The 27989-nt window shown below is 44.6% G+C and overlaps 1 protein-coding gene across 1 annotated transcript in view; it reads right to left on the bottom strand.

The window, feature by feature from the left end:
* Positions 1-1415: 1415 nt before the first annotated feature.
* OAS2 (2'-5'-oligoadenylate synthetase 2) overlaps positions 1416-27989 on the bottom strand; it is a 33227-nt gene continuing 6653 nt past the window's right edge. Inside the window, exons 2-10 of the mRNA XM_015431579.4 lie at positions 25581-25851; positions 17145-17323; positions 14848-15083; positions 14190-14334; positions 9843-10013; positions 7774-8062; positions 6392-6579; positions 5159-5397; positions 1416-4024 (exon numbers count right to left, since the gene is read on the bottom strand). Coding sequence (XP_015287065.3) covers positions 3856-4024; positions 5159-5397; positions 6392-6579; positions 7774-8062; positions 9843-10013; positions 14190-14334; positions 14848-15083; positions 17145-17323; positions 25581-25851 — 1887 coding nt within the window. The 3' untranslated portion in view covers positions 1416-3855. The remainder of the gene's footprint in view (positions 4025-5158; positions 5398-6391; positions 6580-7773; positions 8063-9842; positions 10014-14189; positions 14335-14847; positions 15084-17144; positions 17324-25580; positions 25852-27989) is intronic.

The raw sequence follows: 27989 nt of genomic DNA, 5'->3' as shown, positions 1-27989 counted from the left end.
TCTTTGTCTGTTGCAACCTGGTGTCTCAGTCAATTGACTTGCTGTGTGCATTGGGCAAGAAACCTATTACGGCTACAAAATGATGATGTTTCTAATTTGTCATCTTTTAAACATGTATTAAATGGAATTCTTCCATAAAAAAAGAATAAAATTTCCTCATCAGTTATGGCTGCTCTTTTAATACTGAAATACAATTTGTATAAGAAAGGCTGGGTTTAATTATTGCCTATTCAGGGCCATTTGTTGCCAATTTTCTGAGAAAGGGTTGGTGCCCTAGCTACTTCCAGTAGTGACCCATGACTTCATGTTTCTCGATTACTGTGAACTTTTTATTCTCTTTGCTCTTAATGAATTTAAATGTCTCCTGAGTGCTGAGAAGACATTGATGAGAAAGACTGAAATGGTCCCGTTCTGTCTTTGTGTGGCTTTGAGCAGCTCACCTTGTTCTTTATGGTCTTTCTCATCATATACATCTCACTTGGCACGTGTTGTAAACTGCCCTTCATTTTTCTTTTGTTTAATTTTTTTTTTTTTTTGAGATGGAGTCTCGTTTTGTTGCCCAGGCTGGAGTATAGTGGTGAAATCTTGGCTCACTGCAACCTCCGCCTCCCAGGCTCAAGTAATTCTCCTGCCTCAGCCTCCTGGGTAGCTGGGATTACAGGCACCCGCCACCAAGCCCAGCTAATTTTTTGTAGTTTTAGTAGAGGTGGAGTTTCATCATGTAGGCCAGGCTGGTCTCGAACTCCTGATCTCAAGTGATCTGCCTGCCTCGGCCTCCCAAAGTGCTGGGATTACCGGTATGAGCCACCAAGCCCGGCCCTTCATTTTTCTTTAAGGGATTTAGGGCTATGTGTTCCAGTTCCTCCAGCCAAGCCCCATGAGGATGGGGGCAGCGTCTTACAGTTTCCTCTTCCTTGTTTCCTTCCTATGTATCTAGTGCAAGTTTGGGTATCCAGAAGGCCCCGGTAATAGTTGTAGATTGAGTAGATGTGTAATTAAAGTGGTCATTCTTTCATTAAGTGTTTTTTATTATTTAAAAAACTTTCTAAAATTATTCTTGCTTTTTCTTCTCATGCTTGTTTCCTGTATTCCTCCATTTTTCGACATCTTCATATATACTTCTTTTGCCTGCGTCCTGGACAAGAGTAGTGGTGCATTCCAACACCTAATCTGTGACACCAGCTGACTGTCCTGCAATTTAAGTCAAGTCTGGCACTGATTATCTGGAATTTGTGTAGATTCCACAATTTAAAGAGCAAGGTCGTCACCAAGTCCACCCTTCTTTCAGACTCCAGCCATACATGGGGTCCCCAGGCTACCTACACCTCTGTCCGACTTGGTTACAAACTTGGGAGTTTCCATGATTTTCCTTCAGTTTTGATAATTTACAGAATGACTCACAGAACTCAGAAAAATGCTCTACTTACAATCACCATTTTATTAGAAAGAATACAAATGAAGAGCCAGATAAAGCGATATGTATGGTAGCAAGCACTGGAAGAGTCCAGAGCTCAGGAGCCTTCGTCCCTGTGGAATCAGGATGCTCTACCTTCCTAGTACATTGGAATGTTCACCAACCAGGAAGCTCCCCAAGCCTCACTGTCCAGAGTTTTTATTGGGGTTTCTTTACATAGACATCATTGCTTAAATCATTGGCCATGTTAAAATTGAACTCAGTTTCCAGCCCCATCACCTCCTTGGAGATCGGGGATGGGATGGGACTGAAAATTCTAATGCTCTAATCACATGCTTGGTCTTTCTGGCTTGGTCAACTCCTCCCTTGAAACTAAGGGTCCACCATGGGTAACCTTGTTAGCATAAACCAAGGGATGGGTGAAAAGGTCTTGTTATGAGTACAAAAGACACTCCTATCAGGAAACAGTAGAGTTTTTGAAGCTGTGTGCTAGGAACTAGGCACAAAAGCCAGACACATTCTTTATTATATCACAACTGGTATATGCAGCAGTGATAAAACTTTAAGTGAGTGTATGTGAGGTTAAAGCACTTAGACCTTCAAGTATCTTTAAGGCTAAAGCCCAAAGAAAAAGTCTTTTGATTTGGCTAGAGGATACTCCTGGGTTGGGGGAGAAAGGCAGGCTCAGAAGGAAAAGACAACAGCCTCATATATATATGGCAACAGTTATAATCTGAGCCTTTGGAGAGCTTGAAGGTCTAATGAAAGGGTTGACTGGCTGCTGGCATAGAAGACCTCTGTGTCAGCAGGGGCAGGAAGGGTTTTGTATACAGAGGAAACAGACAGGACGTGGATGAGTTGGAAGCTCCGAGAGTAAGATCACAGAGTTATGAGAACCAAGGGGCAAGTAAAGGGCTTTGCTTTGAAGACACAAAGGATTCCTTTTTTAGACTAGAAGGAAAAAGGAGGAGCTAATTGGAAAAATGCAAGAAAAAATACAAGTTGACAGAAATATGATGCACACAAAATGGATGACAGCAACTATTTTTAAAGGCAGGCAGCCTGCAGAGAGGGAGTTCAGCAAGGCAAGACTTTATGAAAGGGCTTGCAGTCTTGATTGATTTCAAGGAGTCCAAGAAGCAAGGGAAGGAGGAGTAGGGACCATCAAAAGAAGAATGGATATGAGTGACTCTTTCTCATGGTGAGCCGAGTCTCTGAAAGTGATTGCCAGATGACCTCTAGAAGTTTCTTCTAGAGTTGTTATTCAGGATTCTATGGCTTCTGGATGAGAACATCTCATTGACAATAGGATGGATCCTAGCTCTACAACTTCCTAGCGTCTGCATTGTCTAAAAAGAAAAACATATACGTGGGAGAGCAATGTCTCCTAACAGTTACAACCATTGCTTAAAAGAGTTAGGGGGAAAAAAGGGGGCACCTGTATCTGGGAAGGTAACTATTGCCAGAGACAATTTTTTGGTACTTATTTATAATGCAGATCTTAATAATTAGAGCTAACTCTATGGTTGGCTTGGCCACCTCTTCCCTACATTCCACTCAGGGTTGGGGTGTAGGGTTCCTCTACTGCAAGGGTTCTCACCTAGGGCAGAAGACAAATGATAAAGTCTCAAGACACTTTCAATTGTCACAACTGGGTAGTGTCTAGTGGGTAGAGGCCAGAGATGCTGCCAACATCCTACAATGCACAGGACAGCCTTCAAACAAAGAGTAGCACTAAATGTGAGGAAGTATCAAAGTTGAGAAATCCTGCTTTAAAGAAAATACCTGGAGGAAGGATATCCTGGCGGAATATACCAGGTATATCTTGGTAGGTAGGGAGGGCTTTTGAGAGGTGTGGCAGACATCCTTGGGTGGCCAGTGCAACCCACGTCCACAGTCATCTTTGTAGCCACCTTCAAATTATAGGTAACCACGTGACATTTCTGAGCAATGAAATGGAAGATAGTTTGCTGGATAAAGCTTCTAATAAAATCACTGTGTTCTTGACCCTTGGGTATCTTTTCCTTCTTGCTTCCTGGAAAGCGAACTTGCCATCTGGAGGTACAGTGGCCGCTTTCAGGGCCATGAGTACTCAAATCAACAGCTAAAGAGGGTGGAGCCAAAAGCCAAAGGCAGAAAGATCTGTGAACCCAGGGGAACGTTTGACAATGTCTGAAGATTTTGGTTGTCGCTGGAGAGGAAGGCTAGTGGTATCTACTGGGTAGAGATTAGGGATGCTGCTCAGCACCCTACAGTGCATGAATCCGGGGTTACCTGCCTGAGGATCACTTGTAGTGGGGGCTTAGGGTGCTGACCAGTTGTTTAAGCCCCTGTGAGCTGGGTTTTCTGTTATTTGTGGCTGAGTTAATTTCAAGTTGCTACAGTAGGCAAAGTTCTTTGATTCAAGCCTGTTACAGGGCTATTTCCAGACAACGCCTCCTTTAGATGACTTTTACCGGCACTTTCCAGGGTGATATTGGGTTTCCAGTCTCATCCTTGAAGCAGAGAGAGTATGACCATTCCTTTGCTTCTTTTGCCAGAAGATGCCAACACCAACGGTCCCCTCCACCCACGTCGCCAGTGGGTTCGGCTGGGTCCAAGATCACAGGCCTGAATAAGAGGTTAGAAGGCATTAGGAGATTCCAAAAACCAGTGACTTCAGAATTTGGGGTCCATCCTATAATACTTTCAGCAATAAGGCAATGCATTCTTATAGCTTAGATGTCAGCAACTCAAATTTACTAATAGGGTTCAACGTAACTTCCTAGAGGCCGCGTGCAGTGGCTCATGCCTGTAATCCCAGCACTTTGGGAAGCTGAAGTGGGAGAATCACTTGAGCACCAGGAGTTCGAGAACATCCTGGCCAACATGGAGAAACCCCATCTCTACTAAAAATACAAAAATTAGCTGGGCATGGTGGCGGGCACCTGTGGTCACAGCTACTTGGAAGGCTGAGGCAGGAGAATCAGCTTGAACCTGGGAGGCAGAGGTTGCAGTGAGCCGAGATTGTGCCACTGCACTCCAGCCTGGGTGACAGAGTGAGGCTCTGTCTTCAAAAACCAAAACCAAAACCAAAGTAACTTCCTAGAATTACATTGTATTTGCCAAAAGTGTTTTGAAAGCTGTTAATTGCTATACTTATGAAGACATAATGAAGGCATAATCTAAATTTCTCCTCCTTGCTATGTCAGCTAAAATATGATACATAATTTAATCAAATATAATGTTGCCAAGAACCCAGGGTAGGCAACCCACCGGGGGTCTCCTTCTCTCTTACTTCTCTATTCTTTTTCAGTGCTCCTTTATTTTCTCTTTCCTTTCCACTGGTTTCCATTGTTTTTGTCCCTTGCTGGTGGCCCTAAGCAGATGGATACGGTTTCTTACTATTCTTGAAGGTCTGAAAGAGGAGATAAACCCTAATCCAGTAAAAACCCTGCAGGATAAATTGGCCTGTGAATGACAGCATTACTTCTCAGGGACACACTTCCAACTCTAACACCTCTTAGATGAAAGCAACTCAGGGACCTGATATCTTGAACCTTCCTTCTGTATTTTTTTCTGAACAGCATTTTCTCCTGCCTCCTTAGGTTTTATCCCCAGAGACTGTGAGAAGTTCTGTTGGCTAGCACTTTCCCCCTCTCACACAAGGAATGAATCGTGACCCCAGCAGAGGAAAATCCAGGTCGCTGAGACAGTGTTCAAGGGAGTCAGGTTAAGAAAAGGATGGGGCTAGGGTGAGGGCACCTGGTTTTCTGCAACTGGCTCAGTAGGAACTTCCTCACGGTCTCATCTTCAAAGTTGTAATTGACCTTCCAGAAGATGCAGAGCTGCCGATATTGTGTGACCAGCTCCAGGACTGTCCGGAAACCTTCTGCAGTGTCAAAATCTGGCGCTCCACTCCCCTGCTCCCAGGCATAGACGGTGAGCAGCTCCAAGGCATACTTTGGGGGCAAAGACCCCTTTGGCTTCAGTTTCCTTTTACACTAGGGAAGAGTGGGAACATCAGATGAACTGGTTAGCCTAGGAGCTCAGTGAGAGCCGCACAGGGACCACAGCAGGGCAACTGAGTCACGATGTCATGCTGGTGTGCTCACACTCTGCAGCTTGGATATCTAAACTTCATAGCCTTACAGGAGTCCACCTGGTAGCTGGTAGGCAGCACACCTGAGTTTCTTTGTTGTGCCTTTGACCATATATGCCTTCCTAGGACAATAATACAGCTACGGTTGACTAGAAACCCACTGCATGCCAACTATGGGCCCAGGCATTCACCCACATCATTCCTAATCTTCGCCACAACCCAGGCAGCATGACCTGCATTTTAGATGAAGACTTTGAGGCTGCGGGAAGTGGAGTGACTCACTCAAGGTCATGTCACAGCCCCGAGTCTTCTGACATGCCATGCCAGCTCTCTGATTTTCCGGGATGAAAACCACAGAGTTTGGTCTTGGTTTCACGTTTCAGGGAGCTGGTCACAGAGAGGAGGCATCTCAGGAAGAGGTGGTATGTGCTTGATGTTTACTGTCACGAGAATATTCAGAAGCTACCTTGTGTGCAAGTGCGGGAAGACTGACCAATATAGAAAATGCAGCCCTGGTTCCACCTACAGCTTCAGCCTGCCTTCTGAGAGACAGTGTGTGCGCCGGGAAGCAGAAAAGCCCCACTGGCAACGTGTGGGCGTGTAAATCCCAGCTTCCACCCACCCTCTGTAGGCAAGGTCACTTGGATTCCTGCAGAATTCTTTGGCTAGTGCGAGGGCAAAGTAAATCACACGTAGCAGCTTTGGTGGCCAGAAGCCGTCAACGCCTGACCCAAATGAATAGGGTTAGTGATGGGAAGGTCATAAAGATACCCAGTGGGAAGATTCTCCAAAGTGGCTCAGCCCTCAGCATGGGAGATTGTGGGCAACAGGGCTCAATGTTCATGGCTTACTGGTAAAAATAATAACCCCATGGTCAGAACAAGGACCGTCCTTACCTCTTTGTACCAGTGCTTCACCAGGCGAATTAAGTCCTTCAGTTTGGTGGGCCGGGAGCGAATGAAGTTTTGCTGCAGCACCGTGAAACAGGTAGAAAACTCTCCTCCCGGGAAGTCTGAGGATTTGTACAGATCAAGGAGCCCTGCATAAACCTCAGGGCTGGGTGTGGAGCCAGAGCTCAGCTGACCTGCCATGAGGGAGAGATTGACATCCTGCTTTAATATGCACAGTAAATAACAGATTGCAAAACATTTTTGACAAATACGATTTAATTCTGGGAAATTACTTTGAATAGTGTTAGTGTATTTGAAAGACTGATGTCTAAGATATAGGGAGCATCTCCAGAATAATGAGCTATGTAAAAAATTATGTGGTCTACATGGGTGCCGGTGGTATTATTAAAGTATCATCTAGACTTACACTAACAGAGCAGCCACCAGCCAATGTGGCCATTTGCACTCACATTCATTAAAGGGAATGAAAATTAAAAATTTAGTTCCTCAGTTGCTGTAGCCACATGTCAAGCTCTCAGTAGTTGTAGAACCCAGACATAGAACATTTTCATGATCACAGAAAGATCTTTGGGACAACACTGATCTGGAGTTTGTGAACTATGGCCCCTGGGGCTAAATCTGGTGCACTGCTTCTTGTTTTTTGTTTGTTTTTGTTTTTTTGCTTTTTTTGAGACAGTGTTTTGCTCTGTTGCCCAGATTGGAATGCAGTGGCATGATCACAGCTCACTGCAGCCTCGCTCTCCTGGGCTCAAGCAATCCTGCCACCTCAGCCTCCTGGGCATCTGGGACTATAGGCGTGTGCCGTGTACCACCATGCCTGGCTAATTTTGTTTGTTTATTTATTTATTTATTTATTTATTTTTGGGACAAAGTCTCACTATGTTGCCCAGGCTGGTCTCAAACTCCTGGGTCAAGCAGTCTTCCTGTCTTGGCCTCTCAAGGTACTGGGATTAGAGGTGTGAGCCTCTATGCCCAGCCCAACTACTGGTTTTGTTTGTGTGTTTGTTTGTTTGTTTTCAGACAGAGCCTCACTCTGTTACCCAGGCTGGAGTGCGGTGGTGCAATCTCGCACTGCCACCTCCGTCTCCCGGGTTCAAGCAATTCTCCTGCCTCAGCCTCCCCGAGTAGCTGGGATTACAGGCACACACCACCATGCTTGGAAATAAGAAGTGGGACCAAAATCGTATACAAGTGTAAAGTATTACTGCCACGATTAATGCCACTTGCTGGGGCCAGGAACCCATGAGTAGCACATGCTTTCACAGCCCATCATTGAGTCCCGTGGCTCTCCTTCCACCCTCTGTCCACTATAACTTCCAGGATCCAGAATCTTCTTCCTCCAGAAGCTAAGGTCTGGGGAGCCTTACCCAGAGCGTTAAAGGCAGGAAGCACATCAAAGCTGACACTTTCGTTGAGGACTTTGGATTTCAGAGAGAAACTCAGCACCCTGGGAGCCTTCCACATGGGAGGCTCAAAGCTGACCTCAAGCTCCTCCTTCTTCTCCCTCCAAAAGGTTTCCAGCTGTTCATGGATTTCCTTGATGATTCTGTACCGCTCGTTTTTTTGGGAGGTGTAGCTTTTCAGCGAGTTATGGAACACGACGAGGTTGGCATCAGAGCCAGTCTTCAGAGCGGTGCCTTTGGCGGTTGATCCTCCCTAAGGAAGAAAGGAAGGTTGAGATCCAGAATTTCCTAGACCGAGGAGTCCCCTGCCCCCATGGGCTGGCACCAGTTGGGCTAACTGATGTGGTTTCCAAGGCCAAGTTCTGCGTTAGGGTCCAGTGAGGGCTGAGTCCAAAGCAAAGAGTTTTGTTTTACAAACTAGTAGATAATGCAGTTATTAAATCATACAGTTCCAAAGGCAATTATTTTCCTGCCTTTCATACACAAACAACTGATGGGCTAGTTACAAGTTACCTGCTTCTCAGGTCAATTTCCTAAAGATTTTGCCTAAAGACATATTTAGCTTTATTTGGATTCCTGTAACCAAACAAATCGAGTGGAATGCAACCATTATGGTGAAAGTGCTCATCTGTTCTTTGATGTGTGTTTTCTCCTGCAGGTCTGGGGAGCACCGGGTTCGTAAACTTTCTGCAAAGGGCCAGATAGTAGGCATTTTAGGCTTTGTGGGCTATTTATGTCTCTGCCATTAAGGCTTCTCCCTTCCCTTCCTGCTCCTTCTCCTCCATTTAGTTTCTGTAGAGAAAAATGTTTTATTTTATCCATGGGTGTTAAATGCCTGATTATATGGGTTAAGGAGGTGAGGAAAGGTTGTGTTCTATTTCCTGTATGCAGATCCCCAATTCATCCCTGTTCCAGTCCCCTTCATTCATGCAGCCCACCTTTGTCTTTAAGAGTTGGGCTTCAGCAGCTCCTCTCAGACTATAGCCCCCTCCTCATAATCTCTAGGTGTCACCTTCCTCTGGCCTTAGCAGAGAAACCTTCAACCAACTCCGGGAAGATGGAAAGCAATGTCTTATCTGCCCATGGCTCTTTTTTCTTCTTTAATGTGTCATATACCTTTTCTTTTTCACTGACTATATCATGTGAATGGGGTCTCAGGAAGGAGAGGAGAAAGCACATGCTTTGACAATTCTAACACTGATCAGAAACTCAGTCCTGTTTTCACTCCAGTGACCTTCAATGAGACAGTTCACTCATTGCCCTGGGGCTATTGGTGCCTCTCTCTAGATGTACAGATTTGTTCTGGCATCACCAAAGACGTTTACGCAGACATAATAACATTTTCCTCTCTCCCTTCTTGTGACCATGGGAACACGTTTATCTGGTCTTGTGACCAGTAAACAGAGAGAAACATGTCAGCCCCATGGCCTTTGAGCCACAGACAAGGATGACCGAAGCCTCTGAATCTCTAGCTCAGCTGATGGGGCAAGTTGGGCTCCAGTCACTCAAAGGAGAAGGAGATTCTAAGCTCCTTAGAATCTGCAGTGGGTTCAATGGTGGACCTGTAAAAATACATCCTCTGGGGGCCTGTGGATGTGCCCTTATCTGGAAAAAGGGTCTTTGCAGATGTAACTGAGTTAAGGATCTGGAGATGAGATCATTCTGGATCAGGCTGCGTCCTAAATCCAATGACAAGTGTTCTTAGAAAAGAAGAGAAGGAGGTTGACACAGAAGAAAAGGTGTGATGACAGAGGCAGAGACGGGAGTGATGTGTCTCCACGCCCAAGAGCCCCAAGGATGGCCAGCAGCTCCAAGAAAAACAATACAGAATCCAAGTTGTGTTGTTAACGACCTAGGCAGTCTATCCACAGCCCCCACTGAAAACTAGTGTCCTAGTTCCCTTAACTCCCGCTTCCCTTCCTCGTTTCTGAAGGTATATGGATCCTGGAGAGCTACAATGCACACTTAGCTCCCTTCCAGGAATGCCCAATGTTCCATCATTCCAACAAGACATGAGAAAGGCCAGTGCTCACCTGGACAATCTGGATCTTGGCAGTTGATTGTCGGAAGCAATTTTCTTTAAGGAATGTACAGATGATGTCAACAGCACTATCGATCTGCTCTAGGAAGAATTTGTTGGGCTGAAGAAACTCTTTGATGAACTTATCCAGAAGATGGCCTGGGGTCGTGAAGAGTGGTGCTGGCTGGGGAAGGAAGGAAGACCCCAAGTGTGAGTGGCCCCTGTAAGTCCATCCGAGGCTTCCTTTCCTGCCTATACTGGGCCCCCTACCCTTTCTCTCCCAACTGCCCTCCAGCTCGTGGCCTGGCATCTTTTCCATCTTTTGTCCTTGCATGAATACATCCCAAGAAGACACCTGAGAGTTTGGGGTGGCACGCAAACCCCCCACAGAAACAAAAACAGTCCTAGTTGCCCCTCCTTCCCCCAGGAGAGATCTGGATCCTTGTCCAGACAGATCTGTCGTGTTCCTAACTCCAAACTCCTTTTTCCTTGCCCAGTTTGAGCATCACCTCCTAATGACCTATGGCTTTTTGCTTTAACTACACCTCTGGTCCTTCCCTGTTTTCCCATTTGCTGTAGGTATTGGAGATTGCTGATGACCACATCCATTCCTTTCTTAAGGTTGTATCAGCCTGTGTTAAACACGCCATGTGCGGGTGTGTTGGTTTCCAAGGGCTGCCATAACAAGTGACCACAACTAGATGTCTTAAAACAACAGAAGTTTCTTCTCTTCCAGTTCTGGAGGCCAACAGTTCAAAGTCCAGGTTTTGGCACAGCTGTGCTCCCTCTGAAGCACACATGGTTAAGGCTCTAGAGATGAGAGGATTATTCTGCATTACCTGGATTGGCCTGATGTCATCACAAGGGTCTTTTCCCTCTTAATTTTAATTTTTAATTGAATTAATTAATAAATTTTTTTCTCCACTTTTACTTTAGGTTCTAGGAGATACATGCATGGGTTTTTACATGGGTAAATTGCATGTTGCTGAGGCTTGGTGTATGAGTGATCCCATCACCTAGGTAGTGAGCATAGAACCCAATAGGTAGCCTTCCAACCCATGATTCTAACCCATGTTTTTTCAGAAACAGTGTCTCGCTCTGTCACCCAAACTGGAGGGCAGGGGTGCCATTATAGCTCACTGCAGTCTCCAATTCCTGGGCTCAAGGGATTCTCCAGCCTTAGTCTCCTGAGTAGCTGGGACCACAGGTTTGTGCCATCACGCCTAGCTTTTTTTTTTTTTTTTATTTTTTAAGAGATGGGAGTCTCACTAGGTTCCGCAGGCTGGTCTCAAATTTCCGGTCTCAAGCAATCCTCCCACCTCAGCCTCCCAAAGTGCTGTGATTACAGGCATGAGCCACTGTGCTTGTAAGGACAAGAGTACTTATAAGACAGAGGCAGGAGGGTTAGGGTTGGAGGAGGTGATGTGATGTTGGAAGTAGAGAGAGGGGCTGGAAAATGCTATGCTGTTGGCTTTGAAGAAGGAGTAAGGGGCCATAGGCCAAGAAATTTGGACAGCCTCAAGGAGCTTGAAAAGGTGAGGAAACATATATATGTTTTTTTTTTTTTTGGTTGGTACAAAAGTAATTTTGAGAGAGGGTCTTGCTCTGTCACCCAGGCTGAATGCAGTGGCACAATCATGGCTCACTGCAACCTTGATCTCCCTTGCTCAAGTGATCCTCCTGCCTCAGCCTCCCAACTAGCTGGAACTACAGGTGTACACCACTGTACCTGGCTAATTTATTTATTTATTTTTGTAGAGACGGGGTATTGTTATGTTGCTCAGGCTGGTCTCAAACTCCTGTTCTCAAGCGATCCTCCCCCCTCAGCCTCCCAAAGTGTTGGGATTACAGGTGTGAGCCACTATGCCTGGCTCAAATTCATGTGTTTTAAGCCACTAAGTTTAGGGCATTTTTTAAAAACAGCAGTAAGAGGCAACTAATTCAGTGTTCTATACAAATGTTGTACTTTTGCTGGCAACACAGACAAGATGGGCTAGCTCACCTGGAGGTGGGGAAGGGCATTCAGCTTGAAAGTTGAAGGTCAACCTTGGTTGTTCTTAGATGTTGTAAGTTGGCCTCATAGTTGCTGAGGATGATGCCTATTGAAGGTAAATTCATTGCCAACACTGCTCCTTCCACAGGACAGAATATTTGTGGTGTGTGAGTGCATATGTGTGCGTGGTGTGAGTGCATGTGTGTGCATGCGTATGAGTGCATGTGGGTGCATGTATGTGCATGTGTGTGAGTGCATGTGTGTGTATGCATGTACATGTGTGCATGTGTATGTGTACATGAGCCCTCCAACGTTTGGACCTCCTTATGCAGTGGTTCCTGGGCCTAATTGTCTTCAAAAACTGTAGAGACAGGGATGGTCTCACAGTTCTCAAAATAGAAGTTGATGGGATAGCAGAATAAAAACAGCCACAGTGAATATCAAAAGATAGTTTAGGAGATGTTTGGAACTAAATGCCACATGTGCTTCTGGGTTGGAAAAGAATGTCCTATGAAGGACATTCTTGGCATGATTGTCAAAATCATCCCAATGGCTGTATTGGGACAATAACATATGACTCCTAATCTCCTGAATTTGATCATGGCATAGACGTTATTGAAGAGAATATTCTTGTTTTCAGAGATCCCTGTGAAAGTGTTTAAGGGTAAGGAGATATCTGGCAGTCTACTCTCAAAGGGCTCAGTATAAACAACAACTATAACAATGGGCCAGGCGAGGTGGCTCACGCTTGTAATCCCATAACTTTGGGAGGCCAGGGTGGGAGGATCACTTGAGCCCAGGAGTTTGAGACCAGCCTGGCCAATGTAGCGAGATGTAGCCCCATCTCTTAAAAAAAAAAAAAAGATTAAAAACAACGATAACAACAACAACAATAATAACGTGTGCACACACAAACTGTAACATAGCAAATGTTGCACATGGGTGCATCTATGTGAGGGGCTCACAGGAGTTTACTGAACCATTTTTCTAACTTTTTAAATGTTTCAAAGCTTCAGAATAAGTTGTCAGGTTGGGGGGATAACTTTTTGAAAAAATCTGTCTGAAGAAGCCAGGAAAATTGGGGTCAGGGAGCAAAGACCAGGGGTCCAGTGAAAGTAGGGGTTAGGGTGGGCACAGGGGTGACTGCTCAGAGTGTCCTGATCCTTCTGAGTCCAGTTAGGGAAGTTCCTCATTCATAGACTCCCCACCCTCTGTGAAGTTTGCTAAACTAATTTACATCTTCATTGACATGCCAGATTGTTGCTCAGTTAGCCTTCACATTTCTGGGCAAATGGGATGTAGATTCTGCCTCCCATAACTTGGATACAAATAAATCTGTCTGTGAAGTGTGGAATTTGGTTGGCCCCACTGGCCTCAATTAATACAGTTGTCCCCAGTGTGGTTCCCAGAAAAGCCGAGAGGGCTCAGTGGTCTAATCTGGGAAGGTTCTTCTTGATGGCTTTTCTCTAATAAGCACTGAGCATGCAGGGGAGTTTGTGTTGATAGATTTACTTCTCCTTTTGGGGATGGGAGGGGGAAGGCCAGTGCACCTGTTTCACTGCTGGTGCCTTAATTGGTTCTCTTGTTTTGGCCCCACTTCCCGCTTTTGCCCCCGGCACCTGCCTGAATGGAGCTCAGAACCTGTCCTGGCATCCACAGTCCTGACTGCCACCCCCTTCTCTGAGCAATGCTCTGTTTCATGTCTCCACCTGCTCACCAGCTTTCTCTCTTGCAAAAATTAATTGAGATCTCACATCTGTGGGTATCCCGCTTTCTCTTTGTTCCATTTTGCACTTCATAGTCATTGCCTTGATGGTGTGCGATGGGTTGAACTGTGTCCCCCTAAAAGATGCTGGGGTTCCAACCTATAGTATCAATGAATGTGCATTACCTGGAAATAGTGTCTTTTCAAATGGGATCTCATGAAGATTAGGTCATTATGGTGGGCCCTAATTCAGTATGACTGTTGTTCTTAGAAGAAGAGGATACGATAAGACAGACATGCACAGAGGGAAGATGATAAGAAGACACGTAGGGAGAAGGCCATATGACCACAGGGGCAGCGGCTGGAGTGATGCAGCCACAAGCCAAGGACTGCTGGCAACCACCAGAAGCTGCAGGAAGCCTGGAAGAATTCTTTCCTAGGGCCTGCAGAGAGCATGGCTCTGCCAACACCCTGATTTTGAACTTGTAATAGCCAGAATGGTGAGAGAATAAATTTCTGTGGCTTTAAGCCATCTGTTTTGTGGAACTTTGTAACAGCAGCACAGGAAACGAATACAGAGTACTCTCAGATAAGGCTTAGCCTAGGTGTCAGGAAGACCTTCCTGCAGCCTGAAACACCCTGCATTTGGAAAACCCTCTTACCAGAACATTCCAAGATGGTGCAGGTAACTCATTATCCAGGTTGGGAGAAGTCAGCCAGGTTTGAGCTTCTTTTTTCAGCCATTGCCAGCATCTTTTATCTCCACTCACATTATTGGTTGGGTCGGTTGGATCCAAGATTACTGGCCTGTGTATTCCATTAGATTAAAAAAAACGTCAGTTGAGCTGCTTGTGGGAGGCAAAATCTGTTTTGGGGAAAGAGGCCTGGAGTGGGAATCTGGCAACTTGAATTTGGATTCCTGCGGCTCCTCCAAGCTGCTGAGGAATTTTGTCTACAACATCAAGCCCCTCTGGCCCTATGTTTGCTGCTTTACAGAGACATTCTATTAATAAAATAACAAAGTGGTCTCCTCTTCCTGTCCCCCCGCTGCCCTTTCTCTCTTAGCTCCTGCCTTCTATAACAGAAGTGTCTCTCCAGTGTTTGTTTAGGGGACAAAATGTGACTACGGCTTGGAACTTGAAAAGCACTGACTGGACTTCCCCTCTTTCAGACAGACCCCTCTGCCTTCCCACCCATGGTGGCTGCCATTCTTCTGGTCCAGCACTGGCTTGATAGGGCAAGACTGAGATCTCATTCCAAAGAGGTATGCCTGGCATGTGGATGATGAGGTACAGGGATAGGGCATGAGAAGCTCGGCACCTCGCTGATTGGAGCTGGGGCAGCAGGATATTCCTGATGGTCTCATCTTCAAAGCTGTAGTTGACCATCCAATAGACACACAGCTGCTCATGGCATTTGATCAGCTCCAGAATGGTTCTGACGCCTTCAGCAATGTCAAAGTTGTCTCTTCTGCACCCCTGTTCCCAGGCATACACTGTAAGCAACTCCAGGGCATACGGAGACAGCAAGGGTAAATCCTTCATTTTTTTCTCACACTGTGGGAGAAGAAAAGGGTAGCAGCTCATTTGGGGATCCAGTTCTTACCATGTCAGGGATCTGAAATCAAGAAACCAGAGGTCTACAGGAAGTCATTCTCCTTTGCCAGAATACCTACAATTCAGCAGATTGACAATACCAAGTCTTGACAAAGATGTGGAACAACTGGGATGCAGCAGGGACCTCTCTTAGGGGGCTGCAGGCCACCCACTGCTCCCATCCCACAAGCATAAAAATAAAGGACAATCTGGAGTTCTTTCGAGGGAAATTCCAGGCACCCTACTAGCCTTTAAAAGTCAATGAGCAACTTGATAAGCAAAAATATAGTAGTTCAGGGTCTACAGGAGCAGTGAAAAAAAAAAAAAAAACCAATAAAATTAAAACAACAAAAAAGGAAGGTAATAGTCACTTACAACAGTAGCCAAGGAAGCTAGAGTCAGAAGATGTTTTGTTCCCTATAGAAACTAAAGATAACATCTTAAAGTATGTCCCTGTCCCTGAGTTGATTTTCAGAAACTCAGGCCCCCACCAAGCAAATCGACTGGCAGGTAGACCTCAGATAAGGGGAAACTGAGGATTGAACCCTGACCTCATTCTTTATTCTAAATTTCTTCCTGAGGTTCTTGGAGGAGGTCACACCTACGAGCCAGAGCTAACGTTCCTTTCTGCTGATCTGAAATTTTTAGATAAAGCTTCGCCCATTTCACCCATCACAAATCGGAAAGTCTTTGAATCCTGTGACCTGAGCCATCCATCCATCTCCTCCCTCCTGCTTGGAGACGTCCCACCTTTTTAGGTCAAACCAATCTACAGTCTCCATGTGTTGATTTATGGCTTTGCCTGTAACCTCTGTCCCCTCACCTTTAAAACACTTACCTGTAAGCCATCGGAGAGTTTGGCTCTTAAACATGAGCTGCCCGATTCTCCCTGCGTGGCTCCCTGCAATAAATGCCTCACTCTCTCACGGTAATCCCAAAGTCTGTGTTTGGTTTTGCTGTGCTGGGTGGGCAGATCCCCAGTTGGGTTTGATAATATTCCTGAAACTTACATCTTGCTGATGGGAGTATAATTTGGTAAGATTTTGGAAATGATTTGGCAAGATTTGCTATGGTTAAACAAAAAAACAAGTAAACCACATATATATTTTATATATTTACACACATATATGTACACAACATTCATATATGTGTACTGGATAGCCCAGAAATTCTGCTGCTACCTATTTGCCCAAGAGAAAGGAATGCTTACATTCATAAAAAGACATGTAGGAAAATATCCATAGTAACCTAATTCATAATTGCCCAATTTGAAAATGACCCAATCATCTATTTGAAAATTGCCCCAATTTGAAAATGACCCAAAGCAGCAGAATGGATAAATGTGTGTTACATTCATAAAATGGAATATGGCAAAATGTGAAAAAAAGTGCTGCTATGGCTGGGTGCTGTGGCTCATGTCTGTAATCCCAGCACTTTGGGAGGCCAAGGTGGGTAGATAGCTTGAGCCCAGGAGTTCAAGACCAGCCTGGGTAACAAGGCAAAACCTCATCTCTACAAAAAACACAAAAATTAGCCAGGTGTGGTGGTACACTCCTGTAGTTCCAGCTACGTGGGAGGCTGAGATGGGAGGATTGCTTGAGCCCAGGAGACAGAGGTTGCAGTGAGCCAATATCACACCACTGCACTCCAGCCTGGGTAACAGAGCAAGATCCTGCAACCACATAAATGAGTCTCTCAGACGTACTGTTGAGCAAAAGGAGGCAGACATAAAGTATGTACTATATGATCCCACTTCTATTGTTTAAAATCAAGCAAAACTAATCTGTGGTGGTGACAGATGTTAGAATAGGGGTTTGTTTGGGAGGATTACTGGGGAGACAGTTGGCTTGAGGCACCTTCTGTGGTGCAGGAAGTGTTCCCTATGTTGATTTGGGTGTTGCTGGTAAGATTGCAAAACATGCATTGAGTTGTATACCTAAGATTGTTGCACTTTACTGGATGTCAGTTATCTCTATAAAAAGGAAATGAATGATAACCATATATAGACAGTTGGAAAATTACCTGTTGATGCCAGTGCTTTATCAAGAGGATCAAATCCTTTAGTTTTCTGGGACGGTTGTCAAAAAACTTCTGCTGGAGTTCGGTGAAGCAGACTGCAAACTCACCAGGACTGGCACTTGTCTTATCCAAGGATCTTTTGAGCTCTCGATAAATCCAGGGGCTGGGATTATCATTTAAGCCTGATGTGAAAGAGAAATTGGAACTTTGGTATTTATGTAACCTGGTCTCAGAGAGCCAGGGTTGCTCTACAATGAAAGTCAGTTATAGTTTAACAGCACACGATCCTTGTTTAATCAGTCAGAGGACTGGTACCTTTACATAAAATATGATAGGAAAGGGCAACTTGGCGCATTAGATAATAAAGTGTAATCTAAAATGACTATAATGAAAACGGTATGGTGTTAACCCAAGACAAGATCAGCAGAACCTAATGGAGGGATAAGAGATGGAATTATAAATGAGAAAGGGAATTCTCCAAATTAGTAGGGAACAAGTGGGTTCTTTAAAAAATTGTTGGTGTTGGCATAATTAGTATACATCTGGAAGAAAGGAAAGTTTATATTTTACATGCAATATATTCTGTCATTGAGTCCATCTAGTGAATATTTTACTTCAGAGTGTCAGGGTACAGGGACTTTGAGAAGGCAGGCAAGGTGGCAGCAGGGCCGTGGAGATCTGGGGACAGAGGCTGGTTTAATCAATGGGTTTTCATTCTTGCTAGCTGAACTCCACTGTTTATAAACACATTTATTTAGCCAGGCACGGTGGCTCATGCCTGTAATCCCAGCACTTTGGGAGGCCGAGGCAGGTGGATCACCAGGAGTTCGAGACCAGCCTGGCCAACATGATGAAATCCTAAAATTCAAAAATACAAAAATTAGTTGGGCGTGGTGGCACATGCCTGCAATCCCAGCTACTCAGGAGGCTGAGGCATGCGAATTCCTTGAACCCGAGAGGCAGATGTTGCACTGGGCCATAATTGTGCCACTGCACTGTAGCCTGGGTGACAGAGTGAGACTCTGTCTCAAAATAAAATTAAAAATAAAACAAACACATTTATTGATTGATTACTGATACTGAAACACCAGGGGTTCAGTCTAGGTCCTGCTGCCCACCACACCGAGAGCCAATGACTGAAACAACAAGTGTTGCCAAGAAGAAGGCTTTAATCAGGTGCTGCAGCCGAGGAGATGGGAGATCAGTCTCAAATCCTTCTCCCTGACAGACTAAAGTTAGGGTTCTATGCAGCAGGGAAGAAATGTACCTATGTGTAGGAAAACGGGAATTAGGGAGGGGTGAGGAGGTAATCATGAGGAATAAGGGATTTGACATCCCATTGTCTGGATGCAGTGACTGGTGAGTTTCAGTTCTTTGATACTTTTTGAGAGGTCTGAGGTTCCTTTTCTGAGGAAGGAACTTAGATAAAACAAATGTAAGTTTCAAGCTTTAAGATCAGAAGGGTCAATTTCTATGTTCATTAAAAAACAAAACAAAACCAACCAACAGAAACAAAAACAAAAAAGTGGTATATAAAACTGCTGGGTTTGTTTCATCATTATTCTTACTTTTAGAGACAAAGTCTTCTCTCTCACTCAGGCTGGACTGCAATGGCACAATCATAGCTCACTGTACCCTCAAATATATTTCAAGGCTCAAGTGATCCTCCTGCCTCAGCCTTCTGAGTACCTGGGACTACAGGCGTGTGCCACCATGTTTGGCTTTTTTTTTTTTTTTTTTTTTTTTTTTGAGGCAGCATCTTACTATGCTGCCCAGGCTGGCCTTGAACTCCTGTCCTCAAGTGATCCTCCCATTTCGGCCTTCCAAAGTGTTAGAATTACAGATGTGAGCCAGCACCCTGGCCCATAAACACATTTAGATAAGCAACCAGGAGAAAGCAGCTAGCTTGTTCCTTTCGTACACCCCAGTGGATATTTACTGACTCCCTAGGCCTGGTTCTGGGCACTTGGCATGCAGGGAGGTTGACAGAAAGAACATCTTATCTTCCTCCATAATGATAATAAATAGCCAACATTTATGGTGTGTTTACTCTAAGCCTTTTATGTACAGTGAAACATACAAGCCTCACAAAACTCTGGCAAGTGCAATTGCAATTACTAATTTACAGATGAGGATAATGGAAATTCCAGTAAGTCTAGTAAATAGGTACTTCTTGCTTTGGGTCAAAGGCCCTAGGGGGAGAGTTGTGGTGGTATGCAATAGTGGAAAGAGATGCAGAATTGGAGACAGCCAGCCTGGACCTGGTGTAAAAATAGGCCAGATTAGTTAGGCTAACATTTAGTTAAAAAAAAAAAAGAAAAAAAAAAAAAAAGAAAAACAAGTTACCAATTCCCCTGTAGGTTGCTTTTCTCAGAAAGTGACCCTGTGTTTCCTTGCAGAAAAGGTAGTGTACAATAATTTGGAATGTGCAGCTCTACTACCATCTAGTGGCAGCTTCTGGGTAGCACATGTGGGGAAGACCTTATTTCTCACTCACACCATCCTTGCATGATGGGATGAGCCCAGTAGAGGGCGCTCTGGCCAGGTCTTCCAGTATGGCACTTGAAACAGGAGGAGAGGACTTTCCTATGAGACTTATGAGTGCACCTGTCTCCCGCTTTGACGCCAGCCCCTGTTTGAAGCAGGCTCCCACCCCCAACCCTGAGCATCCTAATGGCCCTGGAAGCTAGTTTCTAGTCTGACTGTACAGCTGGCAGGCATACGTGAGTAGTAGGACCAGGATAAGAACTCAGAACTGCTAACCTCCCAAACTGGTACATGTTTCCCCAAGCTAGGCCACCTTTCTGTGAATGTGAGTTATCAGGATGTCTGTATGTCTCCTCCTTATCAGTGATGGCTGGGCTAATCGTTCTTCATGGTTCCTGGTAACCCAGAAATTCCTTAAAACTATATGTGATGGAAGGTACTCTGGCCATGGGCTTAGAAGACCTGGGCTTTTCTGTTTCCCCACTTGTTTAATAATGGCTTAAGTTTCAGCTTGGGAATTTTCCCTTCCCCTTCTCTCTCCTCCCCTCCCCTCCCCTTTTCTTTTCTTTTCTTTCTTTTTCTTTTTTTTTTTCTTTTGACAGGATCTTGCTCTGTTGCCCAGGCTGGAGTATAGTGGTGTGATAAAAGCTCACTGCAACCTTGAACTCCCGTGCTCAAGTGATCCTCCTGCCTCAGTCTCCCCAGTAGCTAGGAATACAGGTGCATGCCATCGCATCTAATTTTTAATTCTTTGGTAGAGATGGGATTTCACTATGTTGCCCAGGCTGATCTTAAACTCCTAGCCTCAAGCAATCCTCTTGCCTCAGCCTCCCAAAGCACTGGGATTCTACGCATGAGCCACCGTGCCCAGCCTGGAATTGTTTAAGTTTGTGATTATATGTGCACCTGTACTTGAGACTATGCTTTGTGCTTGAGACTATCCATTATCTACCTCATCTATAAATATATACATATATTTAATATCTATCCATCCATCCATCTACATTCATTTGTCCATCCATTTACCTTCCATCCATTTATCCATCATGATCCATCCATCCATCCAACAACTATTATTAATGGTGAACATTGTACTAGAGATCATAGAAGAACAAGATACTCATGATACCTGTCCTCATGGAGCTTATAGTCTAGGAGAGGAGAAAGCTAAATAAATTATTTCCATGTAAGTTGTGAAAGGAAAGTAAATCTTGGGGCCCCAAAATCACGCAGTTAAAGGGAAAAGTCAAGGTGGGAACTTCTCAGGACAAACCTGCCTCCCATTCTATTCAAAGTCATCCCTCTGCTCACTGAGATAAATGCATATTTGATTGCCTCCTTTGGAAGAGGTTAATCAGAAACTCAAAGGAATGCAACCATTGGTCTCTTATCTACATATGATCTGGAAGCCCTCTCCCCACTTTGAGTTGTCCTACTTTGCTTTGAGTTGTCCTGCCTTTCTGGAGTGAACCATTGTTCATCTTACATATGTTGATTGATGTCTCATGTTTCCCTAAAATGTACAAAACCAAACTGTGCTCTGACCGCCTTGGGCACGAGTCGTCAGGACCTCCTGAGGCTGTGTTAGTGGTGCCCGTCCTCAACCTTGGCAAAATAAACTTTCTAAACTAACTAAGACCTGTCTCAGATATTTGGGGTTTGCAAGGTGATAAATCTCATGATTTAGAAAGCACAAATTGCTATTGGAGCATGGGGAAAGTGGATCTAACCCAGACGTAGAGAGCCAGAGGACTTAAAGGATGAGTTGGAGGTATCAAAAAATAAAAGGCTGGGGGAAGTATGTGTCAGGCAAAGGACCAGTATGGGTCAAAGTCTCAAGCTGAGCTAGCATCATGTGGGTTTGAGGAGCTCAGGGAAGGCCAGAGTGGCTGCAGCATAAAGAGTTAGTTGGTAGTGAGTGGTATAGCTGGAGAGGTAAGTCAGTAGGGGCTGCCAGATCATCAAAGTCCTGTCCTGCTGAGGAGTTGGATCCTTATCCTTGTAAACCAAAAATAAAATTCTAAGCCTTTCCAACCTACTGAAGGAACCCCTCTCTTGGCCAAGGGGAACCCCCAAAGAAATCTGAAAAACTAGTTCAGGTCATAATGGGAAGGAGGTCTCGGACACCTCATTATACTCTCCTCCCTTTGGAATTCAGGCACAATTGACAAACGCTAACATTAAAATAGAGATTCCAAGACTGACAGAACAGACTCTTTGTAGCAGTATGACACCAAATTCCAACTTAACTCTGGTATCGCCTGACAGATAACAGGCCCTGAAGGAAATCAAAAATATTTTACCCCAAAATATATTTCTTTTTTTTTTTTCGGATGGAGTTTCACTCTTGTTGCCCAGGCTCGAGTGCTATGGTGTGATTTCGGCTCACTGCAACTTCTGCCTCCCGGGTTCAAGCGATTCTCCTGCCTCAGCCTCCCAAGTAGCTGGGATTATAGGCATGCACCACCACGCCTGGCTAATTTTGCAGTTTTAGTAGAGACAGGGTTTCTCCATGTTGGTCAGGCTGGTCTCAGACTCCCAATTTCAGGTGATCTGCCCGCCTTGGCCTCCCAAAGTGTTGGGATAACAGGCGTGAGCCACCGTGCCCGGCCCAAAATATATTTCTTTGACACATTTTGGAATGGCCCTGCAAAGCTGTGTCCTGTGGAAAAATTAACATTCTGTGGAGAATCCCCTTCCCCTTCCCGATCTTTTCCTGATTCAGGAGAGATTTTAACTAATAGTCTGACACCTGTAAGGTCTGATAAGGGACATTTACCACCTACTCTCCTTGAAGTCTGCTACCTGGAGGCTTCATCTACATAATAAGAAACTTGTCTTCCACAACTCCCCTTTTCTTAAGCTGAACTCCTTCAACCAACTGCTAATCAGGAAATCTTTATAACCACCTATGACCTGGAAGACCCTGCTTTGAGATATCTTGCCTTTCCAGGCTGAACCAATGCATACCTTATGTGTACTGATTTATGTTTCTCCCTGTAAATTCTGTCCCCCTAAAATGTATAAAAATCAAGCTGTAACCTGATCATCTTAGGCACATGTTCTCAGGAACTTCTGATTATGTCACAGGTCATGGTCTTCATATTTGGCTCAGAAAAAAAACCTCTTAAAATATTTTACAGAGTTTGGCCTTTTTGGTCAACTTCCTAAATGCAATGAAAAGCTATTAGAGGCAGAGTGTGTGACACGATGATATTTGTGCATGGAAAGAGAGCACCAGCTGCAGGGTAGAGTGAGAGAGGAGACAGGGAGACTATTAAGAAGTCATTACCACATCTCTGGTGGTGACGCTGATTAGGGAAGTAGCAGTGGGAAGGGAGAGAAATGATGCAGATTTAGGAGCAAGTTAGGCAGAACTGGAAGGACTTAGTGATGGGCTGTGAGTGAGGAGATGGGGGAGTTGGAGATACAATCCTGGCTTAGGTGTATAAACCAAAAATAAAATTCTAAGCTCCCCAATCATCTGAATGGACCCCTCCTCTCAGCAAAGCCATTCCAAAGTTGACCTAAAAAACCAGTTCAGGCCATGATGGGAAGGAGGAGCTGGACATTCCTCATGATACCTCCCTCTTTTTTGGAATTAGTGATAGAACAGGTTCTTGTCTGATAAGAAACATTTACAATCTATTCTTTCTGAAGCCTGCTACCTGGAGGCTTCAGCTGCATGATAAAACTTTGGTCTCCACAACCCCTTATCATCATAACCCAGACATTCCTTTCTATTGATGATAACTCTTTCAATCACTTGCCAATCAGAAAATCTTTAAATCTACCAATGACCTGGAAGCCCCCACTTTGAGTTGTCCTGCCTTTCCAAACCAAACCAATGTACCTCTTACATGCATTGATTGATGTCTCATGTCTCCCTAAAATGTATTGTATTAGTCTGTTCTCATGCTGCTAATAAAGACATACCTGAGACTGAGTAGTTTATAAAGGAAAGAGGTTTGATTGACTCACAGTTCCACACGGCTGGGGAGGCCTCACAATCATGGTGGAAGAGCAAGGGACGTCTTACATGGTGGCAGGCCAGAGAGAGCTTGTGCAGGGGAACTCCCCTTTATGATACCATCACATCTCATGAGATTTATTCATTATCATGAGAACAGCATGGGAAAGACCTGCCTCCATGATTCAATTACCTCCCACCAGGTCCCTCCCATCACATGTGGGAATTGTGGGAGCTACAATTCAAGATGAGATTTGGGTGGGGACACAGCCAAACCATATCACGTATACAACCAAGCTGTACCCTAACCACCTTGGGCACATGTCATCAGAACTTCCTGAGGCTGTGTCATGGGTACATCCTTACCCTTGGCAAATACACTTTCTAAATAGATTGAGACCTGTCTCAGATACTTTTGGTTTACCGGTGATAGCGTTACTGGAAAAGAGGGTCCTGAATCAGATCCCAAGAGAGAGTTCTTGGATCTCATGCAGGAAAGAATTCAAGGCAAGCACAGAGTATGGTGAAAGAAGCAAATTTATTAGAAACTACTTTGTTACAGGGTAGGGCGTCCTCAGACAGGAGAAGGAAGAATGTGCCATTTTTTTTTTGTTAGTGTCTTTGTTTATAAGAAACTCTAAGGAGCTATAATTAAAATTGGAATGTGCAGAGGTGCTCAGTAAAGGTAGGGGCTATTGGTGCTGTTAAGTCAAGTTTAGTCTAAAGCTGCCTCCTTACATATTTTAAGTTTGGTCTAAAATTTCTCTGTACATGGTGAACTATAACCTAAAAGGATGTGCAAACAGACTGCAACCTACTCTTGTGCCGATCACTGAGTTTTGGCCAATCAAAGGTGGCCAACTGCTCAAATCTCGTTCAAATAAGGCCAATGCTGAGCTATAACCAGTCTGGCTGCTTCTGTACCTCACTTTCTTTTTCGGTACATCACTTCCTTTTCCTGTCCATAAATCTTTCTTCCACCGCATGACTGTGTTCAAGACTCTCTGAACCTACTCTGGCTCGGGAGGCTTCTAGATTCGTGATTTGTCTGCTCAGTTAAACTCTATTAAATTCAATTTGGCTAAGAACTTTCTTCTTAACAGTGGTATTGATGACCATTAATCCTTCAACCTAAGCCTGCTCATTAATGTTGACTTTAAGTGGGCTGCACTTTTAGGACATCTGGACATTTTGTAGGCTTAGTGGGAGATGTTTTGTATGGCCATAAATATTCTGCAATTATAGTTGGTGGTCAGCTTAGACTGTGGCTATTTTCAGACCCAAGTATTAAGCCTGTAGGTTCCTTGTGAGTGCCTAGCTACTCGCTTTAAGATGGAGTCATTGTAGCCATCTTTTATTCAACCAGAAGCCTGGTAAGCAGAGGTTACTTTAACAATAAGCAAGAGTGTGGGAGTGTTTGCTGAGACAGGAGACACAAGAGGTAGGCAGGTCTTGGAGATTTAGGAGTTGGGTTCAAGGCACCCCTCAAGCTTTGATAGTTATCTGTGGAAGGTTGTTGCCTTGATTTTGACCTGGTAGGAAGGCAGACTTCAAATGCTTGCCCCAGCTGGACTTTTCCCAGATGTCTGCCTCATCCTTTCACTCTAACCAACACTGACTCTGGTCAACACCCGCAAGCGTGATCTGTGGACTAGCAGCTCATCATGGACCTTCTGAGTCAGGATCTGCATTTTAACAAGGTTCTGGGTGATTTATATATACAGTATGGCTTAAAAGGCTCTGCCTTAGATTCTAGAATCCAGAACATTTTCTCCAAAGACAGTCAGGATATGGGGGAGAAGTTAGTTCTAGAGAAGAGAGCGAGTCCAGGGTAGAAAGGATTCTTCTCTCCTGAGGGTCTATGGTCTCCCATTTTTTGAAAGCAGCAGTGGTATCTATGTCACCCATGGCCTAGAGGTTGCATGGGGCTATCTGGCACCCCCTTCTTTGGCTTTTATCCCCCACCACCCAGGAATACTTACTCAGAGCATTGAAGGCAGCCAGCACCTCAAAAGAGACTCTCTGATTTTTTGTGAACAACTGGATGGTGAACCCATCATGGGACTTCTGAATCTCGAAACTGTCTTTCATCCACTTCGTATACAGACAGAACTCCAGCTTATGCCCAGTTTTATCGAGGATGTCATGTTGGCTTTTCTTCTGATCCTGGAATTGTTTTAAGTTACTGAAGAAGAGGACAAGAGTACCATCGGAGTTGCCTCTTAAGACTGTTTTCCGTCCATAGGAGCCACCCTGCCAGTGACAAAGAAGCAGATGTGAGACTCTAGATTCTGGGGTCACAGGGATCTCTAGCAAGCAGTGGTATTTCTCGACTCAAGTAAAAGCCAAAAATGGTCTTAAAATTGAGTGGCAGGCATCCATTTGCCCCACAAAGACCTGACTGGGATGCTCCTAGTAACACTTTTCATACTAGCCCCAAGCTGGTGGTGACTCAAATGGCTATTGACAAAAGAAACGGATTGAACTGCCCCACCTGCCACCACTTGCACCTGTGCTTACTGTCCCAGGGCCTGAGGATAGGATTGCCCCACCCACCATTGTTGCTGGTGCCTGTGCGCATCTGGGAGTATGCGGGTCAAACTGTCCCACCTGCTGCCAGCACCTGCACGCACCATCCGGGAACCTGAGGACAGGCTTGCCCCACCTGCCACCAGCATCCACATGTGCTGCCCAGGGGCCAGGAGATTGACCCATCCTGTTTACCACCAGCAGCACAGGCACACACCATCCAGAGGTCTAAGGATGGGCCCACTCTGCCTGCCACCAGTGACCACATGTGTCTCCCAAGGGCCTGGGGACCAGCCTACCCAGCTTGCCATCAATGATGCCTGTGTACACCACTTGAGGGCCTGAAGGTTGGCCTGCTGCTGCCACTTCCACACAGGCCACCTCGGGGCCCAAGGACCTGCCTATTCAGTCCACTGCTGCTACCACTGGCACCTGAACATGTTACCTTGAAGTCTGAAACCCTGCCCACCTGGACACACCAGCACTGGCACCCACATACACTGCCTGGGGGTCTGAGGACCAGCATGCCTGGCACACTGTTGTCACCACTGGTGCTCGAAGACCAGCCTGCCTGATGTCCCTGTTCCCAGCACAGCCTTTCCACAGACTCCATTAACAACTACAGTGTCAGACACTGCGGAACTCACAGACAACATTGATGCTAATGAAATCATTTGGAGGCTTCACTAACTGTATCCACACAGAATCAAAGCCAAAGTGCTCCACTCAACCAACACTATAGACACATCTACAGGAAAACATGTTCTTATTTTATTTTTATTTAATTTTTTAGAGACAAGGTCTTGCACTGTCACCTAGGCTGGAGTGTAGTGGTACAATCATATTTCACTGTAACCTCAAACTCCTGCCAGAAGCAATCTTCCCACCTCAGCCTCCTGAGTCACTGGGATTATGGGCATGAGCCACCATGCCCAGCAGAGGAAAATGTCTTTCCCTATGAAAGCCAATAAATACAATTGGAGAAGTGACTGTTATATTAGCTGTGCTGATATCAATGTAAGGACACAGAAACATGAAAAGGCAAGGAAACATGGCGCCTCCAAAGGAACACAATAATTCTTCAGTACAGATCCCCCAAAAAATGATATCTATGCAATGACTAAGAAAAATTCAAAACAATGATATTAAAGAAATTCAGTAAGATACAAGAAAACACAGATAAACAATACAAAGAAATCAGGAAAATAATTCATACTCTGAATGAGAAACTCAACAAAGAGATAGATATTGTTAAAAAGAACCAAACAATTCCTGAAACTGAAGAAATCAATGAATAAAATAAAAATACAACACACTGCTTTAACAATAGTCTAGATCAAGGAGAAGAAAGAATTTCTGAACTTGAAGACAGGTCTTTTGAAATAACCCAACCAGAAAAAAGGAGAGAAAAAGAAATAAAAATGAGTGAAGAAAGCCTATGTGCCATATTGGTAATCATAAATCAATCAAATATTTAAATTTGGAAAGATCTAGGAGAAGAGTTGGGAAAAGGCATAGAAAATCTATTTAATGAAGTAATAGCTGAAAACTTTCCATGTCTTACAAGAGATTTAGACACCCAGATACAGGAAGCTCAAAGATTCTCAAATAGATTCAACCCAAAAAGGTCTTCTCCAGGCATATTATAATCAAACTGTCAAAAGACAAAGACAAAGATAGAATTCTGAAAATAGCAAGAGAAAAGTACAAAGTCACATATAAGGGAATCCTCCTCAGACTAAGAGCAGATTTCTGAGGAGAAACCTTACAGGTCAGAAGAGAATAGGATGATACACTCAAAGTGCTGAAAAAAGAAACCCTTTGAGACAAGAATACTATACCCAGCAACGCTATCCTTCAAA

The sequence above is a fragment of the Macaca fascicularis genome, chromosome 11 (genome assembly GCF_037993035.2).
Source record: "Macaca fascicularis isolate 582-1 chromosome 11, T2T-MFA8v1.1".
NCBI classification, from domain to species: domain Eukaryota; kingdom Metazoa; phylum Chordata; class Mammalia; order Primates; family Cercopithecidae; genus Macaca; species Macaca fascicularis.
The sequence above is the reverse complement of the archived record's forward strand: the minus strand, read 5'-3'. Positions and strand labels throughout refer to the sequence as shown.